Source organism: Eptatretus burgeri, chromosome 10 (assembly GCF_056783735.1).
Source record: "Eptatretus burgeri isolate ZD-2024b chromosome 10, Ebu_testis_v1, whole genome shotgun sequence".
Lineage (NCBI taxonomy): Eukaryota > Metazoa > Chordata > Myxini > Myxiniformes > Myxinidae > Eptatretus > Eptatretus burgeri.
Window position 1 is genome coordinate 42,101,037 of NC_140970.1, and position 26,823 is coordinate 42,127,859.

General features: G+C 42.8%; 1 protein-coding gene and 1 pseudogene across 12 annotated transcripts in view; one reads left to right on the plus strand and one right to left on the minus strand.

The window, feature by feature from the left end:
• The window catches only part of LOC147018401 (solute carrier family 23 member 1-like), a 203,798-nt gene that overhangs the window by 68,560 nt on the left and 108,415 nt on the right, over positions 1-26,823 (minus strand). For all 12 annotated transcript variants that reach the window (XM_085898009.1, XM_085898010.1, XM_085898007.1 and 9 more), the window contains 5 exons: positions 16,435-16,592; positions 3,916-4,007; positions 2,008-2,055; positions 1,653-1,720; positions 1,224-1,405 (listed from right to left, as the gene is read on the minus strand). In XM_085898009.1, the coding sequence (XP_085754135.1) occupies positions 1,224-1,405; positions 1,653-1,720; positions 2,008-2,055; positions 3,916-4,007; positions 16,435-16,592 (548 nt within the window). The remainder of the gene's footprint in view (positions 1-1,223; positions 1,406-1,652; positions 1,721-2,007; positions 2,056-3,915; positions 4,008-16,434; positions 16,593-26,823) is intronic.
• Positions 22,908-24,176, plus strand: LOC147018402 (uncharacterized; annotated as a pseudogene).

Here is a 26,823-nt window from a genome sequence, read left to right on the forward strand (position 1 = left end):
CACATTAAAGACCGCTTTTGCCTCATCCACACTGGAGGAACTCTGGCTGTCAGTGGCCGCAGAATACCCAGGACTATCAAAGGCTGCAATTGATATACTTATTCCATTTGGATCTACATACCTTTGTGAGAAGACCTTTTCCTCACTGACATTTATCAAGAACAAATACAGATCACGGCTCATTAGAGTTGAGGATGATCTTCGTGTTGCAGTCTCCAGCTTAAAACCAAGAATACAGCTGCTTTGTTCAAAGAAACAGGCCCAGCCATCCCACTAAAATGAGTAAGTGAATACTGTCTGACAATACAAGCCTGTGCCTTTACAGATGTAAATATTAAAAATAGAATTATTGTGTGTTATTGTGAGTCAGTATTATCTGAATTATTGTGTTCAATCTGAAAAAAATGAAACTGAAAACCCATTGAGAATCGTTGTTATAAAGGGGAAAATGCAAAATGAGATGAATGATAATAGGCTACAAGCCTACAACAGGCATAACTGTTGTAAGAACTGTGAATGAACTGAGATTAATAAGCCTGTAGGGACACTGAAAGGTATTTGCACTGTGCTTAAAGCTGTTTTGCAGGCCCAGCTATACGAGAATGAATGATAATAGCCGATTGCCATCAGCTTGTAAAGCAGTCCTGTTGCCTCCTTTACAATGAGTTGTGCTGTCGGATCTTGAATGAAATTTAAAACTGTACTTAAAGCCAAATTGATTTAGTTTTTGTTTTGTTTTTTTGTATATTTTTGGTCAGTCATGCAAGGTTTGTGTACGTCTGGTAGCTGTCATGTGTGATCGTAACCTCTGTCTGCAGCAGAGGGTCGCTCAATCTTCCATTCTGTGTCCCGTGCATAAATAGGCTACGTACCGCTCTTTGCAATTACAGAAGCCTTTTTCTATGAATGTGGCTGGCTATTTTTACTGTGTTATACATCAGAGTGTAAATAATTAATTTGTGATGCCAGTTTAGTTTAGTTTAGTTTTGGTTAGTTTTAACAGCTGGCAGTACCGAGGCGTTGACCAATGTGCTCCAGGCACTGTGGATTTTTTTTACGCGCTCCGTGACGTCACTGCAGTGTGTTTCAAGTGCGAGTCGGGAGGGGGGTCGCGAACCCCAACTTAAACTTTTTGGGGGGGGGGGGGTCACGGCTCCAAAAGGTTGAGAACCACTGCAGTAATCAACAACACGATGACCGAGGGACGTGATCAATCAACTCACAACATGGCAATGCCCCAGTGCTGTCCAGACTTTTCACCAGCAGCATGAAACACTGAAAGGCCAATTAAGGTCACAGTCGGGGCCACAGTCAACGGCCCGATGCAGCCAAGCAAAGCTCCGGGCACTCCCACAAAGCCAATCAACACCTCCACCAGACATGAAACAATAATGGCTCCCTGAATCTGCCAGAGGGCAAGAAAACGCAGGATGAAGAACGTGACGAATAAATAGATCGAGTGAACATTCATAAAAATGGAAAAAAACAATGGACAATCAGTAAATAAATATTAATCGTCAGAGAAAGACAACTGCATTTTTGGAGCATTTAATTATACAATGCATCCAAAAGCAGGCAATTTAAAGAGGAGAAATAACAGTTCAAGCTCAAGGATATTTTGTATTAATAATGGAATTAAGGGGCTCATTTACCTCCTGCATTCGAGGATGCCAGATATGGGATGTATCAAATGTCTTCGTCCCATGAACAAAATAATAACCTGTGATGTTGACAAAAAAGATACAAGGCAAACAAATCAGGAAGACACAGAAATATCTAAGATTGAAAGTTGTGTTTTATGTATCGAAAAGACAAATTTCACTTTATAATGAGCCTGACACATGTTCAGAAGCTAAATAAATGTGAGCACAATATATATATATATATATATATATATATATATATATATATATATATATATATATATATATATATATATATATATATATCAATCAAACATCACAAAATCTTCAAACCACTCCATCATTTCGCTCCCATTCTTCTCACCTCCAACATGAACCGATGAAGAGTTTGAATGAGCAGGGTACATCAGACCTGCAGCAAACAAAAAAAAGGAAAGAAAGAAAAACATTTCTGAATATGGTGGTAGCACAATGGAAAAAGATACCAAACTGAAATCCAGAGGCTTCTGGTCAAAATCCAGGTGAAGGCCGCTTTAATGATTTAGATGCTAAGCTTTTTGAAATAGCAAGTATCTGGAGAATTACCATCAACACCATTATCATCGATTTACAGAGAGGGAGAAATCTGCCTGCCTCCCCTGGTCTGGTATATTATTGTGACGTTAGTGGTTCAGCTAACACAGGATCTCTGCACCAGATGTCAAAGAACCTCCGCAAAGAACCAAAACAATGTTTGAATTCACTCTACACTGCATTCTTTTTCAGGTTGGTGCGCTCTTTCCGTGTGCCTTTTGCACCCCAGTCCTCCACCTGGGCTCGCCTGTGCAGGAGGTTTTACATAATACAACCTCACCCGATTCTGCTCCAAGATTGACAATCACCGCCTCCTCGGTGCACGTTTTACCATACAGCTTACATCTGACACTACCTAATACACAAGTAATTGTACATGACTTGATCGTATGGTTCATAAGAATCTTAGAGCAATATATCTCTGGATCCTTCACCAACCTCCCCCGCTCGCCCTTTCCACGTAACATGTCATGCCAGTCCACACTTCCTAAGTCACTCTTTCATGACCCCAGGACAACTTAGCACCTATGAAGGAGGCAGTGCGACACACATTCTGCTAAAAAAAAAAAAAATACCAAACTGGAAATCACTTAGAGTGACACTTGGCAAAACAGAACAAATGAGAACGGCACTCAGTCGAGCACATACCTCCGCCAGGCTCAACAGTTTACATTTTGCATCCCATTCATAGGCCGGATCTGAATCCGGACCTGAACCAAAATCGAATTGGCTTGTTCTGGTCATCTAAACAATCATCCACCAAGTATTGTCATAACTCGTTTTATCAAAACTCGTCGACGACATTTTTAAATATCATGCTATGTATTGTTTTTGGCCCCATCTTTCAATGGTGAAAATGAGTTGAGAAATTGAAAAACAAAAAAAAAACCCTCTTGTATCCAGATTTGGATCTTCACCAAAACCTAATAGGTTAAACCTCACCACACACATAACCTCTACACCAAGTTCTGTACGAATCTGTTCACAACTTTATGAGATATCATGCACCATCGTTTTTAGCCCATCTCTCGATAGTGAAAAATCACTTAAAAAAAAAAAAAATCTCGTATCCGGATTCAGATCTTCACCAAAATCCAAACTGTCCGAGTTTTGTCGGAATCTGTCCACAACCTTTTGAGACATCATGCTTCACAGTACTGTATATAATTTTTAGCCCCATCTCTCAAAGCTGAAGAATCACTTAAAAATATTAAATTCTAATATTTCGATTTGGATCTTCACCAAAATTGAATCAATTCGTCCGTGTCACACACCAAACCCGTCAACCAAGTTTCGTCTGAATCTGTCGATAACTGAGATATCATTTTTTGTTCCTGTCTCTCAATAGTGAAGAAACACTTGAAGAAAAAAAAAAAAAAAAAAAAAAAAAAAAAAGTACTGTGTCTGCATCCTGATCAAAAATGCCCATTGCTGTCCTTGGTCGGTCACCGAGACACACACACACACACACACACACACACACACACACACACACACACACACACACACACACACACACACACACACACACACACACACACACACACAGAGAATGATTGCTTGAAAACTGTGGACAAATATCGTGCAAGACAGACAGACAGACAGGCACGACAGACCAACATACTTGGCAAAATTAAAGAAAATCAGCCACTTGACTGCTGTAAGAAAGAAAAGAAGACAGGAGGAAAAAAAGACTCACTTGTGGTGTTGGGGCATTTCCATTCATCCAAACTGAGGATAGCACGAGCTGGGGCAAGAAATGCAAAGGCACTGGCCTGGAATAGAGGCAACCTGTGAAGCCAATGGGAGGAACATGGTGGTAAAATTCAATGTGATTGTTATACGATTCAGTGAGTCATAAACAAATAGTCTTGAGTTAAATGTACCATTTACAACTTTATTAGGATTGTTTATGTTTACGCTCATGTATATCACACTGTAACACTGATTGAGTAAATTTAAGCCTTATTGAAGTCTGCTTGTTTCTATTCCACAACTTAATTCACTCGAGCCAATCCACCATTTACCCTGGTGTTGGCTTAGTGGTTTGGGTGGTGGCTTGGGATCGTAGGGTCTCGAGTTCAAGTGCCTTTTCCGCTGAATTAACACCAGGGGGTTGACTCAGCCTGTCATCCTTCTGAGGTCGGCGAAATGAGCACCAGTGTAGCAGCCAAATGCTGCACACGAAGGGAAGGGGAATTGACGGATTTGTTAAAATCCAGAATTGGTGTGGTGCGGGCATGATGGGCCGAATGGCCTCCTCCTGTGCATGATTTCCTTGGAATCCTTGTAATACAAGTTTCTCAAATCCGAGAGATTAGATGCTGATCCAAAACCAAGTAAGGCAGCAACACAATGGCTCCGTTGGCACAACACCTTCGTGAACTTTCTAACAGCCATCGCTACTCACAACCCGGACAAAAACTGAACATGCTTATTAATTACGTTGCACCTCCTGTCTGCGAGTAAATCACCGAGTGTGAACCATATGACTGCCATTCTTCAGGCATGTCTGTAAAACCCCATAACGAGGTACTTGCAAGATATCTCTTTGCTACACACAAACAGGAGGCAGGAGTGACAGTATCAATTCTTGCAAATTATAATGCAGTGCGGCAATGATTGTATCTTCTGGACTGTGACCTCAGGTCAGTACAAAGAGGACTCCCGATGGGACACTTCCATTAATGGACTGCTAGTAGCTCAAACGTGACAATCTCTTCTGGAAAACTAAACTATAGATCTGCAAACAGCTTTCGACCAAGCTGCTGTTACAGGGATCCAAGAAGCACTTGAAACATCCTCGGAAGCAAAACCACTTCTGGGGCGAACCACCTTTACTACTGCAGCCACATCTGCTGTTGTGAATGCAAAGTGCATATTCTGTGGACACAGTAGGCGTCCAGTCGGAAATGTACCACACTCGATGGTGTAATGGTTATAGCGTCCACTCCAAATCTGGGAGGTCGGAAGGTGAAACCTTGGCAGAGTCATACCAAATTATTCAAAAATCGAATGTGCTGCTTCCTTGTGTGATGGTCAGCATAAAAAAGGAAGAGCATGGGCAATCAACATTGGTTGGCATCTATAGGGAGTAGGAGATTACTCCTTAGAAAATGCCCTGATAAGTGTGGTGAGACCCTTCTCGGGGGAGGTGATAGGCTGAGATTCGGCATGTCCTCGGCTCCAGCAATTCCTGATCTTCGACACACTCGAAGGATTGCTACATGGAACCTTAATGAAGTTGGTTTGAAAGGAATCGTGCTGGTAGCAAAGGGTGTGTGTGTGTGTGTGTGTGTGTGTGTGTGTGTGTGTGTGTGTGTGTGTGTGTGTGTGTGTGTGTGTGTGTGTGTGTGTGTGTGTGTGTGTGTGTGTGTGTGTGTGTGTGTGTGTGTGTGTGTGTGTGTGTGTGTGTGTGTGTGTGTGTGTGTCCATTACTTTTAGCCTCTTCAGTCTCCCTTTTCCTTAAATATATTAAAAATGAAATCAAAACGCCATCACATGGAATTGTTTCCACTTGAAGTTGTGTGGCATGCCTCATGACTGCAGCCTCTGGAGGGGTGGAATAAACATGAGGCTCAAAGTTGTTTGAGGTAGATATAAGTAGAGGTAGACCTTGTGCTGCTATAGGTAGAAAGTTGCACTGAAATTCTAAACACTCCACCATAACGATCTTTCACAAGCCAATTTTGGAAGCTGTCCTCCTCCACCCCTTCATCAGAACCTGACCTAAACCCCCCTTCTTCACACAAAATATCGATGTAAACCATCTCCATGGTTTTATAACCATACTGCAGGGCCATCCGCTGCAATATCGTTCGAGCTTCGGTCAAACAGACAGCACAATTTCTTCTCCAACCACAATGGAAAGCACCTGCAAAGTTTACAATTCCGATAAAATTTTATGGCACATGTAATTAACGAAAAGCCATTTAATTGATCGATAATTAATTTCACAACTCCTCACATATTCAAAAATGAAAATTTAGAATTTTTGAAAAGGAGTGTGATCAATAAACAACTTGGATATGAAAACTCATTCATTAATTTATTATTGGAAGCTTCACCAGGGAACCTCGGTCCTGTCAAAATGCCGTTTTTGCAAAGGCAATGCTAAGTCCTGCTGTTCAAAGCAAGTTTTAAAAAAAAGCCAATAATTATAAGGGAGATGATAAAATAACAGACTTTTTGAATCCATCTCCAACCAAATTAGATAATCGAATATGGTAGGAAAGGTGTTCAAAAAATCCATGGAATGTGTTATTCCTGAACAAGAGGCAAGTTTTTATTTTCTCTTTCATACAAACTTACATGGATGCTTGTTGGACGGCATCAGTTCCATTCATCAGACATTGTTTGCTGTTCAGAATATCTTACGGTTCTGTATCTACATGATACAATTTTGGATCTTACTGAAATTGAGCATCGAGCTGTCATGAAAGTTTAATGCCAAGAAGTTGCCAGCTTCAAATAAATCTACGAACGCATGGTGGCCATGTTTGGCGAAGATGTGACTTCAATATCCAACAACAGCCCGATAATCAGCTGACTTTGATCCTGGACGTGAGAAGATGTGGCCATCCGACAAACTGTTTTCCAGGTCGAGGAACAAATTATGGAGGATCGCCGCATCAAAGTCTCTGAAAAAATGCAAGGAACATGGAATTCCTCAGGAAGTGTTTTCACCATCATCCATGAACACTTAAGGCATGTCCAAAGTTGCAGCAACATGGGTCCTATGAGATGTCACACTCACCATTGTGTCAGCGACTGCTGGCATAATGTTGCAAGCTTCTTGAATGGTTCAATGAAGATCCAGCAAACTTTATTGCTCATCTGGTATCTGATGATGAAACATGGCAACACCACTGGGATCCTAAAATCAAATTGGAATTCAGAGAATGGAAGCAAATGGGATTGCCTCCACCAAAAATGTTTCACACCCCATCTTCAGCCAACAAGATCATGGTGTTCATTTTATACGATGCAAAGTGAGTCCTGGTGTTTGACTATATGCTTCACAAAACGATCACAAGATATCATGGTAGAGTCACACAAAAATTGTTGCACCTCATCAGGGCAAAATAATGAGGGATGTTGACGAAGGACCTACTCCTCCTTAATGACATGTCTGCAAACAAGGCTCGTGTTTCAGACCGTTATTCACAACTGTCTGGTGTTGGCTTAATGGTTAGGGTGGCGGGCTTGGGATCCTAGGGTCCAGAGTTCAAATCCTGCTTGCCTTTGAATAAACACCAGGTGGGGTTGACTCTGCCTGTCATCCTTCTGAGATCAATAAAATGAGTACCAGCTTGCTGGGATGATTGAGCCATTAAAATATCCTGTGTCGGAGTGGCGACCCATCCAGAATTCTGCACAATAGCCCAGGAGACTGTTTCGGCAGCACCAATGCTCTGTCGAGAGTATGGTCCCAATGGATGGATGGAATCGCAACTGACTTTCGAACAGCTGGATCACCCTCACTTATCAGTCTCCACCATGGAGCCAGACATGGCCCCAAGTAAATATAATCTTTGACATTTGAAATCCCACCTGTGTAGATTTGTCCATTTGGAGGAACACTGACCATGGCTGGAAAAAATATCAATCTGAAGGACAAATTGAGTACTGTATTGAAAAAAAATAATGAAAATGTGATCAGGTCTTGGACTGTTGCAACTCATTGCCAGAACATTATAAATACCCCTCATAGATAGGAAATTATCAACGATGCACAGAAGTTATGTTTGTTTATATGCAAATGCTGCATTTGCATCACAAGGCCCTGGTGAAACATCACAATCCTCACTATAATTTATGGACCAGTGTTTGTGTGCGTCACGCGACTCCTCCGACAGTTCTTGGTCAACCCACCTGACCCGGTCGCAACTAACTGTACCGAGACTCTGTGTCCTTTTCTCCTGACAAGATTTGGAGGTTGCTGTCAAACCTCGACTCAGATTCTGCAACCGGTCCAGACAGCATCAGCCCACGTGTCCTAAAAACCTGCTCTTCTGCTCTTGCTCACCCTCTCACTGTTCTATTCACCCTCTCATTTGCTCAAGGTCATCTGCCATATGCTTGGAAATCAGCAAACATCACTGCCCTACATAAAAAGGTGCAAAAACAGATCCCTGCAACTACAGACCAATCAGCCTTATCCCAATCATCAGCAAGGTTATGGAATCCATCATCGCTTCAGACATTAAATCCTTCCTCTTCTCCAATGGCTTGATTTCCCATCATCAATTTGGTTTCACACCAGGTCACTCCACCCTGGATATGCTGCTTCTGCTCTCCCAACAATGGATGGAGGTCCTCAATGCCAGGCAGGAAATCCGAGCCGTATCCCTGGACATATCACGTGCTTTTGACATGGTCTGGCACCCTGCCCTGTTCACCAAACTCTCTTCCTATGGTATCCAAGGCCACCTCCACTCAAGGCTCGCAGACTTCCTCTCCTGTCACAGTCAACGTGTGGCCCTAAATGGAGTTCTTTCATCCCCCTTCCTGTCCAGGCTGGAGTTCCTCAAGGTAGCGTTCTGGGCCCTGTTCTTTTTCTGGTTTTCATCAATGATCTCTCCGACTCTCTGGAAAATCCTCTATATCTCTTTGCTGATGACTCCACCCTGTGCCGTACCATCAGTCATCCCTCAGACAGGCAAGCAGCAGCTTCTTCGCTTACTGCAGGTTCGGGTAAAATCACAAACTGGTCCAACATGTGGAATATATCTTTCAATCCAGACAAATCTCACACCTCTCACTATGTCTCTCCGAAAGGACCGTTTAGAGCCCCCCCCCCCATCCACTTTCTCAATAATCCTCTGGAAGAAGTCCGTTCTTTCAATCTTCTGGGGCTCACTATCTGCCATGACCTTTCCTGGGAAAGCCACATTTCAAACCTCGCCTCCAAAGCCAGTCGCCGACTGGGAATCCTCCATTGTGCAAAGTCCTTCCTCGGCCCACCTGAGCTCCTGACCACTTACAAAGCTTTCGTCTGCATCCTGATGGAGTACTGCTCTCCCCTCTGGGCTGGTGCTCCTGCCTCCCACCTTTCTTGGCTTCACGCTGTGGAAACCAAGGCATTTCAGATCATTGGCATCTCCCGCAATGAGGCTGAGTCTTTGGGCCTCTTACTCTCTCACCGCAGGCTGGTCGGTGGTCTTTCTGTCTTCTACAGTCTCCTCTCCAGCCTCACCCCCCCCTGCTCTCGGCAATTTGTCCCCACCATATTTCCGCAGGGCGCTCAAGGTCCGCCAACAACCCCCTTCTGGTAAAACTACCAAAATCACGAATCACTGCTCACCTTCACTCTTTCATGCCTCTTTTTCCCCACTTATGGAATAAACTCCCTCACTCTGTTCAATCCCATTCTTCCCTCGAGGCCTTCAAAACAGCTGTTCACCACCACCACTTATCATCCCACATCCAAATCCTCGATCTTTTCTACCCCCGATAATCCACCCAAGCCCACCTCATTCAAATTCCGTGCTTTCCTTCCTGAAAGTCCCTATAATGTCAATCTTGTATTCCCCAAGTTTCCCACCCCACCCCTCTCCCTTCCACAGATCTCCTGTCTCTGTTCCCCACTGTTTTGTCCTTCCCACTCCCACCCATCTTGTCTCATGCCCCCCTTGCTGTGTGTTGTGTGTTCGCTCTCACACGAGCCTCGACATGGAATACAATTTTTTTTAAAAGCCAATTACATCCACACTTGCTACATCACTTCAGCATGACCCCAATTAGTGTGAAGGGGTGTTTTGTCTTTGCCGGTGGTCATGGGCGCAAAATCTCGATGTAAATGTTTATCATGTAGCGCCACTCCACGTGGGAGAGGATGTTACAACACCTGACCCATTACAGCACTGCATTCCTATCCACACATTTTCCAGTGAAGTGAGGTATTTTGAATTACACATTTGAACTAGAACGGGCACTCGTAGAGCACATACCTTCGCCGCAGCCATGAGTTACCTTTGTATTAAGTTGTCCACAACGCATCTCAATACAAATATGCATTTCGTGACCCCCATGACCTTTGACCCACAACCGCTACCTAGGGTGACAATAGTACTATACCTTGTGTCATTTCGGAAGATGGGGAATTGAACACTGAACAATTTGGAGTTAATTTGATGTAAATCGGAAACATATTAACCGTTTTCATCATGAAAAAATGATTTGACCTTTTTGTGACCTTGACCTTTGATCCGATCGCTCCCAAAATCTAATGGATTTGTCCTTTCATGATGCCAAACAAATCCAAAACAATTAAAGCCTCTCTGCATTTTGTTTTTTTTTTGCGTTAAGTTGTCCACAACGCTTTCCGATATAAATGCGAATTTGTGTGACCCCTTGACCTTTGACCCCCAACCGCTGCCTTGGGTGACAAAAGTACTATACCATGTGTCATATTAGAGGATGGGGAATTTAATTTTGAACATTTTGGAGTTAATTTGCTGTAAATCAAAACAAAATTGACAATTTAATCGCGAAAAAATGATTTTGACCTTTTTGTGACCTTGACCTTAACCTTTGATCCGATCGCTCCCAAAATCTAATCGATTTGTCCTCTCGTGATGCCAAACACATTTACAAAATTTCATGACAATCTGCGAAGTGGTTTTTGTGTAATGTTGTCCACAACGCTTCCCAATCAAAAACTCCATTTTGGTGACCCCCTTGACCTTTGACTTCCACAGACTAACTAGGGTTGCAAACACTATACCATACACTATATCAGTGGATCGGGATTTGAATACTGAACATTTTGGACTTAATTTGATGTAAATCGGAACAAAATTGACACTTTAATCGCAAAAAAACGATTTTGACCTTTTTGTGACCTTGACCTTGACCTTTGATCCGATCGCTCCCAAAGGCTTCGCCTGGCGTCCTTGAGTAACTGCACATCATCTCTGAAAATTTCATGCAAATCGGTCCAGCAGTTTTTGCGCAATGTTGTCCGCACACATATTTACCAATAAATAAATACACAGGGGTCAATACAATACCTTCGTCAAACGAAGTTTGCGAAGGTAATAAAGATAATAAAATAACCTCCTTGGCTGCTCCCATAGGGAGCGGGTGCTTCTAATTATACCAAAGACCTGCAAGTAGTCTGCTGGAAAGCACAAACATCAATCTGTATATTTGATAAAGGGGGTGTTGCATATATAGGTTTTTTTGCTGATGAGGAAAAAAAAAAGGATCATTTGAAAAGTAATAGTGTTGTGGTGCCGGGTTCGGTGACGAGGATAACCGCTAGATGGAGCAGTTGGGCCATCTCCCACCAAACACCGGACTTGAAGGTAGTTACTCCAGACAACTCTGAAGTCGACAGGTCACTTAATGGACCGTGGACACCAATCTTTCGACCGCGCGGTTAGGGTCTTTTTATCTGATTCCAATTTACCTAATTAGCCGCGCGGTCTAGCTACCGGGGAAACCACACCCTCGGACGGCTTTGTCCGAACCGAGTTGCTGTCACCGACTCGAATCGGGCGTAACCGAGCGGGAATTTCCAAAGCCACGCCGTTCAAATAACAATTTACGGCCCAATCGGCCTCCTACTTCTCAAGCCCAAACCATACTGGATCAATGGAAAAAGCATAGACAATGAACTGGAACATTTAACAGTTATTTATTTACAATGTAAGAGGGAGGGAAACACAGAGCAAACTTAACCATGAATATAGATGTAGGCAAATGTACAAGGCAATTACTTAAACGATTTCTACTTATCAGACTGGCCACAGACAGACACACACACCCAAAAAGAAATGGACCTCGTGGGTCTTTATTCAGCCCTTCAGATCGGGATGGAAGGCGAGCTGAGGGTCAGAGTCTGGCCGGGTACCTGGACGCCTCGTGCGGTTTTACCGACTCGCACTTATGGAGCTCGGAGTCCGTGGACGGGAACGGGGATCCCCAGCTCGAGCGCTCCAACACAAACCACCACGGTGGGACTCGAACCCATGACCCAGAATCCAACAAGCGATCCTGGCTGCCATGAATGACGATCGACGACACGAGCACCACGAGACACCTCCGGCATGACCACCACCACCACGAGCACCAACCACCAAGGAACCCTGAACAAGACCAACGACACACCCACACCGGATACAGCTCGCGATCCTTCTTATCCCTCCCCCCCCCATGCGAGTGGAGGGATCCGCTCCGAGGTAACTCGCCTCCGGATTGGTCGGGGGGCGTCGGGCGATCGGTGTCCTCCCCTCATTGGATGAGGCGAACATTCCATCTGGCTGGGGCTGGGTGGACTCCGAGGTGATCTCACCCCTGATTGGACGAAGGGAACATTCCATCTTGCAGGGGCGGAATCAGCCCTGAGGTGATCTCACGCCCGATTGGACGAGGGGAACATTCCATCTTGCTGGGGCGGAGTCGGCCCTAAGGTGATCTCACGCCCGATTGGACGAGGGGAACATTCCATTTTGCTGGGGCGGAGTTGGCCCTGAGGTGATCTCACCCCCGCCTATGTCCGTGGCCTCAAACACGTGCATTATGGCGCCATGGTGTGAAGGGAATTGATGTAGAAAACTAACTCGAAAGAAACTCACAGCGCACACATGAAATTAACCCATTAGACCAGTGTTTCTCAACCGGGGTTCCGCAAGAGGTCACTAGGGGTTCCGCGAGAAACAGTAATAAATAGGCTAATGTATTTTTGAGTGGTTTTTGTTTGATTTAATGTTCGTAATTTTACTATACACGTACGGCATATTGTTGGAAACTCCTTGGTTATTATAATAGAGGCTTCAACCTCTTATATTATTTACAATTATAACAACCATAGGGAATGTATTTCACGATGTCTATATGGCGCCAGTGTGAAACCGCCCTCACTGGTTAGTGGACGTCCTGTACGCGGCGGATACGTGCATCATTGAGTGACTGACTCAAGTACGGGACGCATGTACGGTGTCCATCTATCTTCTCTGTGCTTCCAAGCATGAAGTCTGTCTGTCTCTGTCTGTCTCTCTCTAGGTTAGTTCTTCTGTTTACCCTTATTGCTTCAGCTGTATTTGTTTAAGTTTTGTTTATCAAGTTACATGAGGTGTTTTTTGTTTTTTATTTAAAAAAGTTTTTTTTTGGTGAATTAAAACCCTTGGTGTGAGGTCTCATAAACGAGCAGTATGTTTTTTTTTTTCATTGCCAATAAATTTGACAAAAAGGGGGTCATTTTTTTCCTTTAACCAGGTATCCGAAAAAAAAATTTTTACCACGTGAACTACGATAAAAATATAAAAGAGCTCGATATTAATAATGGTATGTAATAATTTTTATGCAGGGGTTCCCTGAGACATGAAAACTATTTCAAGGGTTCCACAAGGGTAAAAAGGATGAGAAACTCTGCATTCGACATAGGGGAGGCATTCTAACTATCCACATATACTTAACGAAATAACTGAACTATGGGACTGCTGACTGTCTGTGTGAATAAGGCTTCCAAATTCGTACCACTTTAAAAAAAAAACAGTAATGAGGATAATTTGAAAAGTAAAAGGACCTTTGCTCTTATTTATTCAAGAAATAATACATCTGTGATTGTAGTTTAATTGAATCAACCAACAACAACAAAAACCACCCAGAGATCTGTCAGATATTCATCAATTTGATGCCATATTCATGGACACCACACACTCATTGTAAAAGCTAAATCTTTCATTAGAAAGGGGGTAACAAAAAAAAAACAAAGACATAAAACAATCGCGACGAGAAGGCCACTCGGTAGAGTGCATACCTCCACCACGTAATGCCTGATCCACGAGAACATATTGGGCTCAATACATTTTTGAAATCTCATGCTACACAGTACTTCATCATTTTTGGCCCTCTTGTTACGAATCTGGCAGCCATTTGCACACAAACAGCCAGAGCCCCCGCAGTTCAGTTATTTTGATAAGTATGTGTTGTAGTTAGGGTCCCATCCCCTATGTCTAACGGGAATTTCATGTGTGCGCTGCGGGTTTCTTTTATAGTCAAGTTTTTTTTACATCGCCAACAAATCTCCTTCGTTCTTCACTCATCGCCTCAGCTCCGACTCCACCCCTTGTCCAATCAGGAAGCTCATCACGTCAGGGCCGGCTCCACCTTAGCCAGATGGAGTGTTCGGCCCGACCAATGAGGGGCGACCACTGGTCGCCCGACAACCCCTCGTCCAATCAGGAGGCGAGTGGGAGGGGAAGAAATCCCTCGGATCTGGGAAGAAGAGTGGAGTGGTTGTCAGGACCAGTGTACTGCAGTGCTCATGGCAGATTCCTTTACGGTGGCTCCTCGCCGTGGCTTGGTCTGCGGTCCTTCGTGGCAGCTCATCGTGGTGGTGGAGGCTGAGCAGCCAGGGCCATGGGCCAGTGGATTTTGGAACGAGGGTTCGAGTCCCACCGTGGTGGTTGAAGTCCGGTGTGACCGCACAAGGCGGGAAGGTACCCGGCCAGGCTCTGGTCCCCCAGCTGAACTATCCTCCTCGGCGGGAGGACCGAATAAAGACCCACGGGGTCCATTTATTTTGGGTGTGTGTGTGTGTGTGTGTGTGTGTGTGTGTGTGTGTGTGTGTGTGTGTGTGTGTGTGTGTGTGTGTGTGTGTGTGTGTGTGTGTGTGTGTGTGTGTGTGTGTGTGTCGGTGGACCCCATCAAGGTAGAAACTGTTAAGTGCCTGTGTTCCTTGTAAATTGCATTTCTCATATTAGGATAACTCTGCTCTGTGTCTCCGTCCCTATTGCGAATAAATATCTGTTAAATGTTCCAGTTTGTTGCCTGTCATTTCTACCATTGACCCAGCACGGTGCGTATTGAGAATTAGGGAGGCTGTGTGCCGTAAGTTGTCATTTGGACCGACGGACTCTGGTAATTCCGCTCAGTTACACCGGACCGAGGTCGCTCGAGCGACCCAGTTCAACAGAGTCCATCGAGGGTGTGACTTAGCTGGTAATTTGACAACGTGGGTACTTGGGTATATTGAAGTTAGGCAATTAACCCTACCCCACGCCGTCAAAATATTGGCGACCACGGTCCGCTAAGGGACCCGTGACCTTTCGGACTTATCCAAGAGTCACGACCTAAATTCCGGGGTGTTCGGTGGAGACGACCCTACTGCTCCCCCTGGTGGTTGTTTATCGCGGCCGAACCCCAGCCCACAACCATCCATCTCTATCTCTATCTCTATCTCTATCTCTATCTCTATCTCCAGATTAAATAATTCTCCTATTCAGATCCGGATTCCGATCTTCACAGAAATCAAATCAATTCGTCATGGTCACAAACCAAACCTTTCCACCAAGTTTCATCCGAATCCGTCTTAACTTTTTGAGATATCGTGCTATGTATATATTAATTAAGCCCTATCTCAATGGTGAAGAATCACTAAAAAAAAAAGTTATTGATTCACTTTTGGATCTTCCTCAAAATTGAATCAACTTTTCCTTGTCACACACCAAACCTGCCCACCAAATTTCATCCAGATCCGTTCACAACTTTTTCAGATATCCTGCACACAGACAAACAAACAGACAGAGAGGGGTGAAAACATAACCTCCTTTACCTTTGGTGGTGGAGGTAATTAGAACGGCACTCTTTGACGTTGACCGATATGCCTCCACCCACACGATTACATCATTCCAACACGTACCAAGTGTGATTTAAATCCCTTCTGCTGTTTTCAAGTATCACATGTTTACCTGACATGACCTCTGACCTATTGATGGCAAAATCTAATCGGTTCATCTTGACATCATTATACATACTTGTATCAGGTTTGGTAAAAATCCAATCACTGGTTCACAAGTTAGCACAGCAACAGAATTTTTTTACCCAACGTGACCTCTGCCCTTTGACCTTTGGGCTCTGGACTCCAAAATCGAATCAGTTCATCTTGCCATCATTATACATAATTGTATCAGGTTTGGTAAAAATCCAATCACTGGTTCACAAGTTAGCACAGCAACAGAATTTTTTACCCAACGTGACCTCTGCCCTTTGACCTTTGAGCTCTGGACTCCAAAATTTAATCAGTTCATCTTGGCATCATTATACATAATTGAACCAAGTTTGACTTGGATCCCTTCAGCCATTCTTAAGTTATCGCAGTAACAAAAACATATCACGAATGGAGACAGACAGCCCAAAAACATAATCCCTCTGGCAACTTCGTCAGTGGAGGCATAAAAAAAAAAATCAAAGTTTGGAATGTGTGTACCTGCACCCTAAGATGGTCTGCAATAAGGTGGTGATTCCAACGCAAAAGAAGATTGTGCCAATGAGCTGGCCGATAGCATACTGATCAGATCCCACACAGAATGCATCAGCAAGCAGGAAAGGCACTGCCACAGTACCACTAAAGCAAGTCAGATAGTGCTGAGGAAACAAGTACACAGTTGTGAGGAAGATGATGATGTCATTTACATCTGAAATGAGCAAAATATTTCTGTCAAGACACAAATGTTTAAAATAATTTCCTCCACTACCCCTTTACAAAGCTTCTGGTCAAACAGCAAGGTCACGATGGACAAATTTGATCCAACAATCCTCCCACCAAGAGCTGGTAACGACAACAAAACAGGTATTTGGGAGCTCAGTTTCACACCAATATCAGATTTCAATGCAATTGAGCAGCCATATAGGACTACGAAAGAAAACAGTGAGACCATTGTTTAAACACCATACAAGGAGAAACAGCTTCCCAAGTTTGTAAAACAAAACCATTGTTAATTGGCACAGCAGCACAAAAAATAAATTAATTAAAAATAGAACACTTTTCAACATTGTGACATCGCCAGATATGCATCCGCCCACATTATTACATCATAATAATACTTGCACCAAATTTGATTTAAATCCCTGAATCCAGATTCAAAATATTAAATAATTCTGGCTGCCACACCATGCGTCCGATCAGATTGAAATTTAAAACATATATTCCACATGACTACTAGATCATAATTGTGATGCTTCATTTCGATTGATGAAGCGGTTAAAGAGAAAGATTTTTTCAAAGATTTTCATTCAAACCAATATGGCTGCCATACCATGTGACATTAATTATTCGTAAGAACTCTGGTATCCCCAAAGCTTGGGGAACATGTGGGTGTAGTTTCTGCTCGATCTGTCAAGCCATTCTGGAGATGATGATTTTTTTCAGGTTTGAGGGTAAATCCAATGTGGCTGCCAAACCGTATGACCTATGATATCATAGGTGGAGAACTTTTTGTTCCTCATGGATTGGGGATCAAACCTGTAAAGTTTTGTCTCTATCTGTTCAGCCATTTTGGAGAAGAATATTTTTGAAGGTTTTTATGTTAAAAACAATATGGCTGCCAAACCAACGTAACCTATAACATCATCAAAAAAAATCACTTCTTTCCATGGGGAGTACTGTACTTCACATATGCCAAGTTTCAATTTTTAACATGGAGCGGTTTCAGAGATAGAGGTCCAAAGTTTTCCTGTTTTCCAACATGGCTGCCACAGCACGTGATCTATGACGTCATAATTATCATAAAAAAAAAACATTCAACATGAGTAGTCGCATCCATGGTGAAAATTTCATGTCAATCAGATAAGCGGTTGCAGAGACGAGAGAGAAAATTAGCATGGACGGACGTATAACCCGAAAACACAATGCCACCGGCGACTGTCAGCAGAGGCATTAAAATCGAGTTGACATTTATGAAATAGAAAAACATTAACTATGGTTACAAAAATGATTTTGGGAGTCTGGAAGGGAGTTATGTATAAATTAGTTATTTTCCAATGAATGGTATTCAATACAAGTGTTTTGTAACATCAGATAGAAACGACCAGGATCAGGTATACAAGAGGCTCCCCTTCACCCTAGTCCTCGTTTAATTGTCTCTTTCCTCAGTACAGACCGGTCTGATTTTCTCCGGTTTTCTTGGTCTTTCAAACTCCGGTTCTCTCTTGCTCCATCTTGCTGAAAGTCAATCTCTTCGTCACCAAATATCTCTTCAACACGTGGACCGACGGATTCCTGCAGCAAGTTTAAGTAAACATCCCCAGTGACAGTTTGGTCAAAAAAGAATGGCCCGAGGATGCCCAATGCTGATATCCCATACCACACAGTAAACCCTGGTAAGTTTAAATGGTGTTCCATAGTAACATGCGGATTTTCAGGAGCCCAGTCGGTGCAATTGTGTCGGTTAATTGAGCCATTTAACTTGAAGCTGGCCTCATCGCTCCAAACAATTTTGGATGGAAATGCTGCATCTTCTTCGCATTTGCCCAGGTACCACTCACAAAATTCAGCTCTCTGGTCAGGATCGTCTTCATTTAGAGCGTGGATTAATTTTGGAATGCAACTTTTCCAATTAATTCGCTTCAAAATGCGATGGGCGCTTGATTTTTGGATTCCTGTCTCACGAGCCATTCGTCGTACAGATTTCCGTGGGGATCGGTGGGGGGTTTCCAGCAATTGATTTTCCTTTGTGGGGGTGGTTGATGACCGTGGTCTTCCTGAACACTCCTTATGGACGTCATGCACAGTTCCATCTGTTTCAAACTTATCTCGGATGCGAGCAATGGTGCGTTGCGTTGGTGGATCTTTGTGAAAATGTCTTCTAAATTGTCTTTGCACTTCCATGATGTTTTCGTGCTTCCAGTAGCACTTTATGATAAATTTTCTTTCTTCAAAACCAAGCCGTACTTCTGCCATTATTAGGGTCAATTTGATCTGAAAAAAAAAAATGAAAAATTCAATGAGTTATGAGAAGCCAAAATGTGAGTACATTTTTTTTTGGGACACCCTGTTTCGATGTCAAGTCAATTGGCTGAAAAAGGAGGATTAATGTGGTCTTTTCGCTCTCATACAGCCTCGACAATGTACACAAAAAAAGTTGACCTTTGACCTAATGACCTCAAAATGCATCTAGCTTGTGCTTCCCACCACCAGGTGTCAAGGTTTCATGAACATCAGAGGAATAGTGTCCTGTAAGCAACTGACAGACAGACAAACAGACAGACCAGACCAGACCAATATACTTGCGAATCTTTGAATTTACAAGTAACAAACAAATGGATCCAAATGAAATACCCTCTATTGAGGGTAACACACAACTGACCTCGGGAGAGTGCATACGTCCACGAGGCTGAACAGTTTCCATTTTGTAGCCCACTTATAGGCTGGATCTGCATCCAGACCTTAACTAAAATATAATTAGCCTGTTCTTGTCACCTAACCAACTCGCAACCAAGTTTTGTCATAATCTGTCCACCACGTTTTGAGCTATCATTTCAATTATATCGTTTTTAGCTCTCTCAATTGTGGACTCACAGAAAAAAATTATTGCATCTGCATCCTAAACCAAAATCTCATCAATTCGTCCCTGTCATACACCCAACCTTTCCACCATGTTTCATCTGAATCAGTTTTAAACATCATGCTGCAGTGACTTACAAAAGTACCCCCTTCTAAAGTTTTCACATTTTGATGGCACCATAGCATATTTCATGATGCTTTCAAATCAAACTTAATAGAGTCTTCACAAACCACTCCAAAGTGATAAAGCTAAAAATGCAGATAAAATGTGAATAAATTAGATTAACAGAGAAAAATCAGATGATTCTCAGTTGCATAAGTATTCAAAAACCTTTTGCCTAATTCACCCAAAATCACTTCAGGAACAAATTATTCCTTTGAAAGGTTGCAAAACAAGTGGAATAGGTTTCATCTGGATGTAATTGGTGGTTTAACCCAAAAATTAAGCTCCCCCACTTACTGAGGAGTTTTAAGGTGCAACTCACTTGGCCAACCAACAAGGCAAACATGAAGACCAATGAGCTTTCCAATGAAGTCACACATAAAATGGTGGAGAAGCACCATCCAGGAGAGGGTTATAGGAAGATTTCAAAGTCACTCATTATCCCTTTGAGTATGGTGAAATCCATGATTAAGAAGTGGAAGATGCATCATACTACCCAGACTCCACTCAGATCAGGTCGCCCTTCCAAAATCATCAGCTGTGCAAACAGGAAACTGGTTCAGGATGTCACTGTAAATTCAACAATGACTTTGAAAGATCTGCAAGGCTTCATCTCCGAGATGGAGGTCAGTGTTCAATCAATCAACAATACTCTGTTCCATTTAGAAAAGCTCACCACCATGGACTGGTGACAAGAAAGAAGTCATCACTGAAAAATACGAATCTAAAAGCTCATTTGGAGTTTGCGAGGAAAAAAAAAAAAAGCATCTTAATGACACTGCAGGCATGTGGAGAAATTTTGCGGTCAACTGGCACAAAAATTTAACTTTTTGGTCAAAATTCAAAGCATCAAGTCTGGTGCAAGCCTAACACTGCCCATCACCCAGTCAACACCATCCTGACTGCAAGTACGATAGTGGCTGTATCATCTTATGGGGCTGCTTTTCATCAGCAAGGACTGGCAAGCTTATCAGGATAGAAAGGAAAATGGATGGTGCAAAGTACAGGAGAACCCTTGATGAAAACCTGCTTGAATCGGCCGTTAATGTGAAACTGGGTTGGAGATTCACACATCAGCAGGACCAATGATCTGAAGCACAAAGCTGAAGCTACATAGTACACCAGCCAAACATGGAAAAGTCCTCCAGAAAACGATTTCTAGTGCATTTTTTTGTTAATAGCAAGCATCCATGCTAGATCAATCAGTCATAGGGTGGGGGAAGAAAATGTATGTGGATGCCATCCTCGATTTTGACCTGAAAGGTCATTTTCAAGGTCAAATTTCGTGTTTTTTTTACATTGTGCATGAATTGACATCAACTTTGCCTCCTCTATCCATATTAACTATTTATATTTTCAAAAAACATGCTTTTAGCCTGTTTAATTAACAAGTGAATTTTAAGTTTTACTCATATGTGTATGGCATTCTGAAACACAAAAATGTGATTTTCTCGAAATGTGTTTATTTTGCACACCGAATCTTTTTGGTTTAAACTATCACACACATTCAGTATACTAATTTGTCACTGTAAAATCCTAAACAAACTTTTTTTGCAATGGCCACTCACTTTATCTTTAATTAAATACTGTATAGCCCCCTCTTGTGGCAGTCAGATTTGTTCTAGTACACCAGCCAACATCTGATTTTATGGTGAATTGCTTGTTTATAACAAGCATCCATGCCAGATCAATTATAGTCATCGTGTGGGGAAGAATTTCATGTTGTTGGATGCAACCACTGATTTTGACCTGAAACGTCATTGTATCCTGGACTTTTCCCCGTTGAAAGCTCATTTAATTTTAATATTTGCAAAAAGATAGTTATACTATTGCTGAAGTACAGTCTCTGCAACATGCAACATTGTGTATTATATGTCTTGATGTACGGCCCTACATTATATGATGCGAAACAGCAAACTTTTTTGATCTGAAAAAGGGCTATACGGTTTTGCAATTTATCCGTCATTACAATGTGTTTAAAATATTAATTAAATTAATGTGATGTTGCCGAGTGTGACCAGATGGGTGACACAACGGAAAGGGAACATACAGTATTGGGTGTGTCGCATAAGCCTACATGAACATGCATGTGTATCGGCATGAGGCTCTTGGTATGAATCTACTGGCCAGTTGGATTACAGCAGTCAATCGCATCACATCTGCAGGCAAAAGTGAACCTGAAGTTCTCTCTGAAGCAAGTACATCGAGCTGTTCTGCATTTTGATTTGCATCCACAGGCTACCAGCTCCAGGCAGGCTTTTGGGATTGGGGGTAGCCTTGTCCACACAGCTTTAAGGCAACCGGACTCCTTCCTCCAAGCTGAGGTGTCTGGAGGCGATGAGACATCTATGGGTTCCTGGTCTGCTTGCAACCAAATCTTTGCCTGATAATTGGCGCATGCAGCGTGAAGTTCCAGTGCATCCCTTGTTGGTGGTAACATCTCTAGTCCCTTCTTAGCCTTTCCAAAGAGTTGGAGCCTGGCATGGTTGACGGTTCATTGGTCAGGTGTCCCATACAGGTGACACACAAACTGTTCAATAGGTGCAAGGTCTTCATCACGACCGATCCCCTTTACAAGTGGTTGGCTTTCAAATGCTTTCCAGCACGACTTCTTTGCATGGCCACTGAAATAAGATGTTGTGTCACAACCTGTTAGCGCATGGAAGCTGAGTAGGTTTTCCCTCACAGGTTGTGCAACTCCATAATTTTCGGTTTCAAGGTTTCAAGGTTTCAAGGGCCCTTTGTTTCACACAGGATCTAAGTGATGAAGCAAGGATTGATGCATTCAGTTATGAATGGCTGGAATACCCACCATCTCTGTTTGAACCAGACAGGGATGAATATACCATGCGGAAAGGAACCAAATCAGACTTTATAGTGACACTATAGGATAAGGTTTCTGATTCATGGGTGCCTTTGAAGGAATTGCCCATCAGTTGTGCATCACAGTTAGTTCATCTTATTGATGCGATGGCATTCATCCAACGTTTTCAGACTCGAGGTGCGAGTACATTCGGGCAACTTCAAGAGAGGTACAAGAGTAAAATCATGAGTATGAAACCTGTAAACTGTCAGGAGGTACACTTCATTGGTGATAGGTATGACGTTGGCCTGCAGAGTCAAAAGGGGGATGAACGCCACAGATGGGAAATGGATGTGAGCTCACCCAGAGTATGTTCCGGCGGACACTCTGGCCATTCCTGCATGGAAAGGATTCCTGTCAAACCCATGTAACATGGCAAATCTACTGTCATATCTCTCATCATGTTGGTCAATTGCCTCTTCGCCTGATGGCTTCAGTCTGGCACTAGGAATTTCACCAGATGCGATACGTGTCACAAAGAATGGAGCAACTGCCATTCGTGAGCTGCACTGTCCTTCCCATGAGGAGGCAGACACTAGAATTTTTGCACATATAGCGAACTGTCCAGATGAAAGTGTGATCATTCAGGTGACTGACACGGACATTATACTGCTATCATTGTACCATTTTCCCAGGCTAATGAATATCAAATAGCTATGGGTGGAAAAAAAATGACTTCTTCCTCCCGGTTCATGACTTGGTGAAGTCACTGGGTGAAGCTGTGGATAAGGACCCTTTGCAGTTAACCGACACCTTGCTTACTTGTTGTCTTGTCAGGCTGCGATTCAGTCAGCTATCCATTCAGACAGGGCAAAAAGAGGGCAGCAACAGTTGCACTACAACATGTAGGCAAAACGCCAGCATGTTTGAGTTTTGTCCTCACTGATTCAGGCTAGAATGATGAGTTGACCAGTGAAGCTCGCAGTTTTTTTTGTGATCTTTATGGCAGAGCAGACTATACGTCCTTAGATCAACTCCGTGCTCATTTATTTGCTTCTAGCAAAAGGGATCTGCGATCTCTGCCTCCAACTGAAGACGCGTTTCACCGTCACGTTCTAAGGTATCTTTGCCAGATCAGCCTGTACAAACAGGCCACACTTGCCAACCCAGTCCTTCCACCTGATAAATATGGTTGGTATGTGGAAGATGACAGGTTGCTTCCAATCATGAAGAAAAAGTCATCAACACCTGCCATTTCAAAATTGTCTTTCTGCAAATGCAAGAAAATGCCGAGCTGTCTGAGGAACTGCCCATGTGAAAAAGCGGGTGTGCCATGCACCATAGCATGCACCTGCAATGGGGACCAAGATAAGTGTGGACGGTTAATGGGTGAAGACAGTGATGGTGATGAATAAACTTTTCATCCTCAGTTTACCATGTGTCGTACTCCATAACATAGTACTTTTTCGTGGCTGAGAGTGAATCAGACATTGCAAGTACATGTATGACGTACAGAATTTCCAGCTACTGTAGCCCAGACTTTATAAAATCCATTCAATGGTTAGTATAAGAGTTAGTGTTTATTCCCTACAGTCAGGAGTCCATGACTATCTCATAAATTTGCAGGGAATACATGGATGCGAAAAGCAATCACACTTCTGCCACAACTGTATCATAGTTACAACACAGTAATTGCCGGACACTTACATCCCCCCTCCCCCCCACCCCCCCAAGTTGAGGCTCATGCTGTATGGACTAGACAATGACTAACATTGTTTTACCAATGCATTCATATGTTTAGATATTGCACTGTACAAAGGTTTCGGTCACATTATCAATAACTGTGAAAAAAATCTTATGGTATCCAAAACCAAGATTTTGGGTTTTCGGTTGCTGTTTTTTTCCACAAATAGCTTAAGAAATAGCACTAAATAGAGTGGCAAGATGCTATTTAATCATAACCTTCCTTTTTCTAAAACATCAGAGGCATGTATAGGACACAATTATGTCAAGTGTTTTCATAATAAAATTCTCATAGCAGTAAAATGATGACTTGTTAATGTAAGGCCTAGATTTTCAGCATGACCTACTTTCTGTGACCTTTTGACCTACCCTGACCCCTGAGGTCATCCAATAAAATTTTGTTATACATCATTTGAAAGCTGACATTCTACCAAATAGAATGAGTGAGAGTTTGTTACTGTGAGATGCAGGGTTCAAGAGATACAGGGATTTGCATTTCCCCTACCCCGGGTTTTTTCGATATTGGGATTTGCCGGCTGAAGTAAAAAAAATCGTCCCTGGAGAAGTTCCGCAATCCGATCGAACTTGCCAAAGTCACTTTTCTGGTGTCCTACACCCCCACAAACATGATTCAAGTGCCAAAAATTTTACAGCAGGGGTGTCACATCAAAAGTGATATTTTGCACATTTTTGGCCCTTGGATCCCAGAATAACTTAGATCCATCCTAGATGACATCCTCCCAGCATCCTAGATGACATCCTCCCTAGATCCCAGCAAGACATCCTCCCACTCACAGCCACTCTTTGTTTCCCATCACCAAGCCGGTTTGCAATCTAATTAGCTACCTGATCAGCCACTCCACAAGCCCTCACCTTGGCTAACAACCTCTGATGTAATACCTTATCAAATGCCTTCTTAAAGTCGAGATATACTATGTACACTGCCTTTCCCTCATCCAACCAATGAGACACTGCTTCACAAAACTCTAAAAGATTTGTTAAACAGGAACTACCTTTGGTAATCTCACGCTAACTACCTTTAATTCGTTTATATTTATTTAAATGGTTCCTCATCTCATCCTTAATTAATGTCTCCAACACCTTCCCCACAACTGACATCAAACTAACAGGTCTATCGTTTCCCAATTCTTCTCTGGATCCTTTCTTAAATAATGGCGTTACATTTGCGACTCTCTAATCCACCGGTACCTGTCCTGACTCCAGTGAGCTGTTAAAAATATCTGTTGACATCTTGCTTACCTGCTCAGCCACCTCCATCAATACTAACGGGTGCATATTTTCTGGCCCCGGAGCCTTATCTTCTCTTACATTTCCAAGCTGTTCCTTTACTTCCTCCACTCTAACCTGGATCTTCTGTAAAATCCCTTTCTCACTTCCTGAAAGATACTCTCAGCAATTGGCAATTCTCCTGACATTTCTTGTGTAAAAGTTGAAGCAAAATACCTGTTTAATAAGCCTGCCATCTCACTTTCATCACTCACCACTCTCTTGGTGCTATTCCTCAATGGGCCCACACTGGTCCGATCCTGTTCTTTTCCCCTGATATACTTATAGTGCATCAGCTAGGGGGGTCCTCGTGTGCAAAAAAATGTACCCTAAGTTACCCACTGGAATTTTGAAGTTTACCACTTCCCTTAACAGAAAAACTTGGTTACCATTTCCATAACCCGGCAATAAGTGCGAAAATGGTGCCCTTTTTGGGGGTTCCGACGGAAATTGTCGGGCCAATTAATTATTAGGGGTAGTGGAAATGAAAACGACTGTTACTTTGCAGTCTTACACCCTAGAAACACAAACTATCCCTCAAAATGTCGGTCTTGAGACCCTCTTTCATATGATCTGCAAATTAGGTTCATTGGTTCAAGAATCAGATCACTAGAGGTCAAAAGGTCACGAAAATTTGGGTCAAGTGAAAATCTGACCCATCTCTGAAACATGCCCCACAGAACATGCCACATCCATATTTCACCCTCTCTGAGGGTCTATCCCATCACCATATGAATGAAGTGGAATTTGTTGCAATAAAATGAAAACAACACAGAATGGAAAGCGGTCGACATTCAATCTGATCACTTTTTGGCCACCTTAAACGATTTCCTGTTGGGAAACTTAAATGGTTATTATGTCAGGCCCGTTCACCCTAGATAGACAAATTAACCCTTAAACTGTTTGCTTTAGAAGACTCTTCCACGTCATATTACCTTTATGGAGATTGGGCCAATAATGAGGTCACTAGAGGTCAAAAAGTCACGGAAATTGGGGTCAAGTGAAAATTTCTGTGGAAAATGCACAACAGTACATGCCAGATCCATATTTTTTTCATCTATGAGAATGCCAAAGGAACACAATCAAATCTGCAAACTACAAGGATCTGCTCGATACCCTCCTGCATTTGAAAGAAGAACTAACAGCGAAATCTCCTGAGAGTGTGCTCCTCCTTCACACATGCCAGGACCACATCGGCTCTGAACTAGTAGACGAATTTTAACGATTCATATCAAAGTGTTATGAGGAAAGTGAGACATTCAGGTATTGGAACACCTTTCTACACCTTGTCTCATCTTGAGAACCTAATTCGGAGTGA